This window comes from Engraulis encrasicolus, chromosome 4, assembly GCF_034702125.1.
Source record: "Engraulis encrasicolus isolate BLACKSEA-1 chromosome 4, IST_EnEncr_1.0, whole genome shotgun sequence".
NCBI lineage: Eukaryota > Metazoa > Chordata > Actinopteri > Clupeiformes > Engraulidae > Engraulis > Engraulis encrasicolus.
This window is the reverse complement of record NC_085860.1, coordinates 1,711,627-1,720,000: the sequence shown is the minus strand read 5'-3', so window position 1 is coordinate 1,720,000 and position 8,374 is coordinate 1,711,627. Positions and strand designations below refer to the sequence as shown.

The 8,374-nt window shown below is 45.7% G+C and overlaps 2 protein-coding genes across 2 annotated transcripts in view; one reads left to right on the top strand and one right to left on the bottom strand.

Annotated features, from left to right (window-relative positions):
- syt1b (synaptotagmin Ib) overlaps positions 1-4,447 on the bottom strand; it is a 16,551-nt gene extending 12,104 nt beyond the window's left edge. Inside the window, exons 1-4 of the mRNA XM_063195941.1 lie at positions 4,379-4,447; positions 2,796-2,966; positions 1,083-1,151; positions 627-811 (exon numbers count right to left, since the gene is read on the bottom strand). Coding sequence (XP_063052011.1) covers positions 627-811; positions 1,083-1,126 — 229 coding nt within the window. The 5' untranslated portion in view covers positions 1,127-1,151; positions 2,796-2,966; positions 4,379-4,447. The remainder of the gene's footprint in view (positions 1-626; positions 812-1,082; positions 1,152-2,795; positions 2,967-4,378) is intronic.
- A 122-nt stretch (positions 4,448-4,569) lies between these two features.
- Positions 4,570-7,085, top strand: bbs10 (Bardet-Biedl syndrome 10). The gene is made up of 2 exons (XM_063195940.1): positions 4,570-4,990; positions 5,499-7,085. Exons 1-2 carry the CDS (start codon positions 4,800-4,802, stop codon positions 7,045-7,047), a joined length of 1,740 nt encoding a protein of 579 aa, XP_063052010.1. The 5' UTR covers positions 4,570-4,799; the 3' UTR covers positions 7,048-7,085.
- The last annotated feature ends 1,289 nt before the right edge of the window (positions 7,086-8,374 follow it).

Here is an 8,374-nt window from a genome sequence, read left to right as displayed (position 1 = left end):
TGTGTGTGTGTGAATGGTGTGTGTGTGTGTTGTGTATTCGTGTGTGTGTGTGTGTGTGTGTGTGTGTGTGTGTGTGTGTGTGTGTGTGTGTGTGTGTGTGTGTGTGTGTGTGTACCTGTATGTGTGTGTATGCATGTCTGTGTATACAGTGGGAGGAAAAGGGTTGTACATCCTTTCGAAATTTGCAACATTTCTGTCAATATAGGTCATTAAACATGGTTTGAGTGTGTGATCTAATTAACTTTGCTGCACCTTTGAGGTTTACAAAAAGCATTTATCTGCCTCACAGAATTATTGCTAAATATTCGAGCCCTTGGCATTATCATTGGAACAATGAACTCACAAGGTTATTGAGACATTTTACAGAAAAAAAACTGTATGAAAACATCTTGATAAGGATATTGCAGCTAAAGGAGGACCAACACCTATTGAATGCAAAGATGTGCTTACTTACCTGTGAATGCTTACATCTTATGGCCAATAAAAAACATGATAACATGCAACAATTGTTTGGGTGGTATTAATTGTGTGTGTGTGTGTGTGTGTGTGTGTGTGTGTGTGTGTGTGTGTGTGTGTGTGTGTGTGTGTGTGTGTGTGTGTGTGTGTGTGTGCGTGCGTGCACTCACGTGGTATGTGATTGAGCTCGTTCATGAACTTCTCGCGGAGTTCGTCCACTCTGGTGTGCCGCGTTGGCATGGGAGTCGGAGGTCGCCCACTAGGTCCCGCCCCCTCTGGGTTACTGCTTCCTGAAACGGGCGGGGCCAACGTGGCACCAGGGGCCACCAAAGCATGGGTGCACCCAGGGATCAACCTGACACACATACGTGTTCAAAACATGTAGGTCTTTATAATAGAACTTGAGAATGTGGGCGCATGTGCACATACTTGCGTGTGTGTGTGTGTGTGCTTTCATACATGCTTGTACATGTGCCGGCGTGTGTGCATGTGCGTGCATGTGCGTACATGCGTGTGTAGGTGCATGTGTCGCGTGCATGTGAGTGTGCACACTATGCACCTGTATGTACTGAACTGTTTACATGTGCATATTATGAAAGATACTGTATGTTAGCATAGTTTCTCACCTGGCCCCAAAGAGCAGAAATGCAAGGTTGTTCCAGTCAGACATACTGCACTGAAAATCTCCTTATACCCTGGAATATATCAATAACAGACACAAAGGTCTAATATTAGCAGATAAATAGATCATCAAACACAAGCCTGACATAGCATACATTGCATTACTCTACATCACATTGCATCTCATTTACGCCACCAAACCACTGAACTTGCGGTATATGTTGAAAAAAAAAACACACACATATTTAAAATGTGTCATAGGCTCATAGGCTTAAGAACTGAAGAGAGCTTATCCCTGTTATTAGGGGCCCTGTGAAGAAGAAATCATTTTGGGCCCCGAACCCATATCATATTGCCTTTGGGCCCTGGAGCCCTATGAATGATATGCACCATGTCAGGCTGTATTTGTGAGAGAGAGAGAGAGAGAGAGAGAGAGAGAGAGAGAGAGAGAGAGAGAGAGAGAGAGAGAGAGATGTATAGGGGAGGAGCATGGGGAGAGGAGGATCAGGGGTTCAAATGTCTCTGTATGAGGCGTGTCAGAGATCACTTTCACCGCAGCTGTAAGGGCACCGCGTTTCACCTTGAGATTATTTTAAGAATCGCCCAGTAAGCACACATTGATTTCCGTATTGGTTTACAGTGCTCTGAATAATGATCATGCAACCACACCGGCCCGAAGATGCTCCCGGACTGCATGCCATGAAGTCAGACGTGTCACCCTGCTGCTCTTGCAGCTCCGCACAGTGCTTAGAGCCTGCAGCAGTACTCTATATGAGTCTTTCTACATTCATACAGTTTGTTACGACTCTAGCTCGTTACAAGGTTTGAAACATAAAAGAGGGACTAAATTTAAAAAAAAAATTTGCAGTCTTGTAGTGGTTGAGAACGAGAGGCTTGGGTGACCAGATCAGCTGAAGTGCAGACATTACATTTATTTATTACATAACATTACACTTAGCTGACGCTTTTTTTATCCAAAGCGACTTGCAGTTATTTTTTATTACCATTACTATTATATTGTTAGCTGTTTTAAGTACAGGGTATTGGTTACAGTCCCTGGAGCAGTGTGGGGTTAGGTGCCTTGCTCAAGGGCACCTCAGTCATGGAGTGAGACAAGGTGTGGAAGGGTGAGATTTGAACCTGCCACTCTCTGATCTAAAGTCCATCTCCAACCACTTGACCACGGCTGCCCCAGACGTACTGTATAAGTACAGATATCCACACAACTTCTAAGCCAAGGAGACGAGGGAGGTGAGAAGTCAGACACACCACTGAGACAGAGCCTGCAGAGTCAGCAGCGCCTTACACGAAGCTGTCGCCACGACAACAGGAGGCATATACACACACAACCACTCAAGGACTACGGAAAGCAAATTGTAGCCTGATAAAATACAACATACTGTCTATAACATATAGCATTGATTTATAAAATATTCATGTAACATAATCTATGACATACTCACATACTGTACTTACATACAATCAAGATGTGGAGGATCAGACAAAGGTCACAGACACAGTATTCTATTTCAAAGCAGTAATGGGCTATATACAGTGAAAGTACATGCAAATAGGCTACAGTAAGTGCATGCAAAAAAGTACATTCAAAGTTAATGGGACAAAGATTGAACCAAATATTACAAGTACAACACCTCTAAAAGTATCATATGCATAACAGAGCCTATCTAAGAATATATTTAAGTTGAGAGTTTTTTTACCTTCAGTTGAAGTAGAATGAAGAATGAAGTATCATTGAAAGACCATATATGGTGTGACTGTAAAGGCTGAAAAGATGTTTTCTGAGTATTCCAGCAGGGTAGTGATGGGACAGAGAAATGAGAGGAGAGAAGCGCAAGGAGAAAGAGCGGCTCAGTTGTGTCTGTCAGGTCCTATGGGAGGGAAGGAGGAGGGATGGAGGGAGGGAAGGAGGGAGGCAGAGAGAGGGGGAGGGGGGGGTGAACGAAAACTGAGAATCTGAGAATGAGCTAGGTGGGAGTCAGGACTCCTACGCCTAAAGCCATAATGTTTATGTCGTGCTTATGTATGTGTCTCGACTCATCTAAATTTGGGGAGGATGGCACACTGACGGCTGAATCACGTGAGTTTGTTATGTAGGCCTACATAATATCCAATATTCAGCACAATCAGTGGGATGAACCATAAACAGTTGTTTGTCACTTGGAAGTTTCGGCCATCTTTTAGTATTATCAAATGCACTACTATGGACTGGGAACGAATGTCGGAAAGTAACACATTACAAAAGTAATTAAATACTGTTATGCATTGCTTTTTGCTGTAGCCCAACATAGCGTAATGAAAGAAAGTGAAAGTGAAAGAAAGCCCATTGGGAAACTCCAACTCCCATTGTCATTGTGACACAGCACTCCACAGCACACAAGTGAACACTGCACACTGCACACAACGAAATTGAATTTATGCCTCACCCGTGCAAGGGGGCAGCCCTCAGTGGCGCCCCATGGGGAGCAGTGCGGTGGGACGGTACCATGCTCAGGGTACCTCAGTCATGGAGGAGGATGGGAGAGAGCACTGGTTGATTAATGCAGGGGTGTCAAACTCAAATTCACAGAGGGCCAAAATCTAAATCTGGGACGAAGTCGCAGGCCGAACTCAATACTCAAAAAGTAGGCCTACTGAAATTGTGCATGCGCGCACGTGCTTACAATATTCAAATGCTTACATCTCTAAGCAGTCAATCCCAGCAGATATTGCAGTTCAAATGAGCCTGTAGTCTGTTGTAAATGAATGAAAGACATCACTGATGCACTTGTATGATCATGTGACGCCAAAAATGTCATGTTCAAGTCATATGAAAATACATTAATGTGTAGGGGGGCCAACTGTAATACACATTTGAAATGATCTCGCGGGCCAAATAAAATGACTCAGCGGGCCAAATTTGGCCCCCGGGCCTGAGTTTCACATCCCTGGCCTAATGTAAGGCACTGGGAAAGCATAGGAGGCTACTAAAATGTAGGCCTAACTTACACTTTAGGCCTACCTGGATTTCAATGGTGTTCAGTGTGGTGGGTAAGAAAGAAGCTATTCCTGAACCTGTTAGGCCTACTATTTAGTCTGCATGCTGCGGAAACACCTCCTAGATGGAAGGTGACATGACATGAGTTTGATTCAGGTCTAGGCCCTACGCTTTAAAATTGCCATTTAGTTATTTTGGCGAGGGTAACTTAATGTAAAAGTAGTCGTGTAATATTTCAACATAGTAATATTATAATGTAAGGTATTACTTTGAAAATACAGTAACATGTAAACAGTAATACATTACAGTTTTTGAGTAGCTTGCCCAACACCGCTGGCGCTGGGAACCTATAACATTAGGTCCTTCTCGTCTGACATCTCTCAGCGCCACTGTTGCACTCACGCACCAATCCACTAAGTGGCGGTAAAGTTTTACTGATTGCCACTGCTGCTCCACGAAGAAAAGCGTTGTCCAGGAAACGAAGAGAAGCTGTTTAGTGATTATATGAGCGACTGAAAGAGAGCGGCTATCAACACAACGTTTGAAAGCTGCATGCCTTTTTAATGCGTCCTTTTACCCCAAAGGCCTGTGTTACACTACTGCTGAACTAGCACGCGGTGCCATCGAGGGGAGAAACCTGCTGGTTTTCTTCACCATTCTCATTATTAGCATGTCGTGACAACTGCTTACAAAACTTTGTTGATGGCACGGGGAGTAGGCATAAAGCATGGCTTATGATGACAGTAGTTATGGTCGCTCAACACTGCTCGTGGTGTCATGTCTCGAGTCCGTCCTGCTGCGGAGTTTCGGACCAGGTGGTGGGCTGGTGCTCTTCACGCGCGACACTGGAGAGGTTTTGCTCACTCGTCATGGACAGAAGATTTTGAGGTCACTCCATATCGCACACCCGGTTGCCCGGTAGGTCTCTCTCTCTCTCTCTCTCTCTCTCTCTCTCTCTCTCTCTCTCTCTCTCGCTCTCTCGCTCTCTCTCTGCCAATGTTTGCTTTCCATCGAATACACTATGTTTCAAAATAATATTTTAAATAAAATGACTGACTCCACTTTTGGCGTACCCTGAGCTGTGTTGGCCTATAGCTGCCCCATCCTTTCCATCCCTCAAAATAATAGTAGGCCTATTTAGTCTGTATCAGAGTATAAACTCCAACGTTGTGTAGCCTACCTATAGTACAAACTTGGAGTAGCCCCCAAAAGCACGCTTTCCCACCATTGGAACGCTATAGTAATTGCTATAAAGACTCAACTACGATATAGTAGGCTACTGCACTGCTGACATAGCACAGGGCCTTAGTAATGCATTTGCGACTTGGTCATTACCATTCTGGTAACAGCAACTGTATGACACGGGTCATGTGTTAACAGGATAACATAGCAACAAGATGCATTAAGTTTTATTTTCCTTCCACAGAATGATTGTGGATTGCATTCAAGGACACTGCACCATGACAGCGGATGGCTCCAAGTCCTTCGTCCTCCTGCTGGCCTCCCTGCTGAGAAGGATCCGTGCACCCAGCAAGGCATGCTGGGACATGTCAAACAGCCGCGCCAGGCACCTGGCGAGGCGGCTTCTGGAGTTCTGTCATGACGGTTTGGATGATGTCATAATGCGCCAGGTCACCCCACATGTGTCCGCCCTCTACAGTTACCCTGGAGGGGTTTTGGAGGGGCTGGTTGCAGGATACTTGACTGGAAGGCTTGCAACAGGCCAGGCTGAAGTTCTCACACCACTCATCTGCCAATTTTATCGGAAATGGCATGTGGGACAACAAACCATGGCAGAAACGGTCAGATTTATCCATACACACTTCCCCGTTCTGCATCAAACTGTATCGGGCTTGCCCATTGGTCGGTCATTTGTCCAGGAGGGGTTGCTCTTGGACTGTGATTGGACAGTATTTTTCGAAACTCGCGAAAAAGAATCAATCAGACTGCTGGTTTTCAATGAAAGCGAATTTTCCATCAATAACGCTGCTTATGTGTTTGAGAACTGCATCTACAACGGCCAAGCAATGGGGCGCCGTCTGTGCACACAGGTGGAAGAGTTGGACGTGACTGTCCTCCTGTCTCCTGTGACGTGTCCGGACGCCCTCCTTCAGTGGGCTGCGCAGAAGCGGCTCTGTGTGGCGGAGTGCGTGGACCCGCCTCTTCTGGACTTGCTCTCCCAGCTCGCCCAATCAGAGGCCGCCGCCGTGGGTCGCGTTGCCACGGTGACATCAGTCAGCCGTGCTGTGTCGGGCGGTCGCAGGTTGGCCTGTGTTGGGCTCACACCAACACGTCCTCAAAACAACAGAGAACACCTCTTACACCCACACACACTCCTGCTGTGTGGCCCAGGCCCAGGGCCTCTTGACCAGTACAGGAGTGCGTGTCAGGGAGTCTTCACAATGCTGCACAGTGTCTGTGAAGCTGAACACACGCTCACGCCCATGGATCGTTCTCAGAACTCTCACACTGACCAATCAGAGGAGATGTCTCATAATCCTGTCCAATTACATTCCCCCGTAGAATCAGAAACAACGGTCCCTGACCCGGCTACCAGTCATGACCCGTTGTGTTGGCTTCTGCGAGCTGGCCATGTTCTTCCTGTTGGTGGAGTTTTTGAAATGCTGTTACATCACTTCCTGATGTCTTCTGATTGGTCGGCTCGGGAGCCTGAGGCCTGCAGCGTATTGGCGGAGTCAGTGCTAGACTTGCCCAGAATGCTCCACTCTGGTAAGCCCTGCCTCTTCATGCAGTCTCATGCCTCCCTATTGGACAAGCTCAGGTCTGGCACTTCCCACAGGACCCACTCAGGAGGCCTAGAGGGTGTGTCGTGCAAGCAGCAGCTCTTGCTCTCTGTGCTGCAGTGTGCATACAAACTCCTGTCCATAGACCACGTTTTGCACACTCACACACCTGTAAGCACACTCTTAGACTCAACCAAGACCACACAACAGGACGAGGATGATGGGGATTGAAGTTTGGAATTTGTAGTTTTTTTGTTTCTATGATGCAAATAAATAATAGGAAATAGTAAATTAAGTGTGATAATTCAAACATAACTATCCACCTTATTATCCCGCCCACTAACCCCTCCCATTTATTTATATCACATGACATTACACTCAGCTAAAGCTTTTATCCAAAGCGACATACAGACACTTGAGGTGCAGGGAATTGATTACAGTCCCCAGACCACTGTGGGGTCAGGTGCCTTGCTCAAGGCCACTGAAGCTGTGAACCAAGGTGAAGAGGGGGAAGGGTTTGATTCAAACCTTCAACCCTCTGAATTGAAGTCCAACTTTCTAACCATTGGACCATACAGTAGCTCCCCCATTTCAACAGATATTGTGCTCCCACATAATTTGCTAGTTCGGGTTAGGCTGCCCTTAGCAACACTGAATGATTTCGCAGCAGCCACTAGAAAATAGTAATGGTGCCAGCCGCTCTTGTAACCGTGCAGTTTAAGGTGGATAGAGTCCCTACTAGGGCTGGGTAAAAAAAACGATTAATCGATTTCTTTTTGTTCTTTTTGTTTAATTTAGGTCTATGGAAAATACCCAGTAGGTATGAGTCAATTAGGCCTAGGCCTACTAATGAGAAATTACCAATCAGTTAACACTGTCAAGCCACAACTCTTTGATTTTTTAAATGTAAAAATAGGCTACAGCATCTTTTGGGGGAACTCCTGGCACCAAGAGGGGAAAGGATTGAATCGATTCGGATTGAATCGAATCAAATCGAATTGAATCGCGATTAATCAATTCAAAGCCCTAAGAATCGAAATCGAATCGACCCAGGGACATGGATGTGATACCCAGCCCTAGTCCCTTCAGAGTGGGAGATGACAACTGGCTCTTTGAAGGCCAGGGATGTTGGAACTGGACCCCAGCCAGGGGTATACAAGTGGATGCGTAGCATTAACTAAAAATGTGTATTAAGTCAAATGAAGTAAAACTAGAAGTGCCTTCTTGATGTAAGTAGAACTCATGCATGCTATACAGTGCACACTATTGCATATTACATAGTTATTACACCAGTTATTCCATTGCACTTCATGAAGGCTTTTAAAAAAAACTTTCCTTCTACTTCATACACTTCTGTATGGATTGTCTGGAAATGTCCACAACATCCAAAGTGCCGGGTCACTTGCCACTTCATACAATATCACTATCACATCAGGCTGCATCCAGCGTGGGCGTTGGAACTGGGCTGTGCATATAAGCTGATATACAGTGTGACTGAAGAGGGCGGTGGGTAATGAGGGATGTTTAAGTGTAGTGAACAATATAGTGAAGATCATGG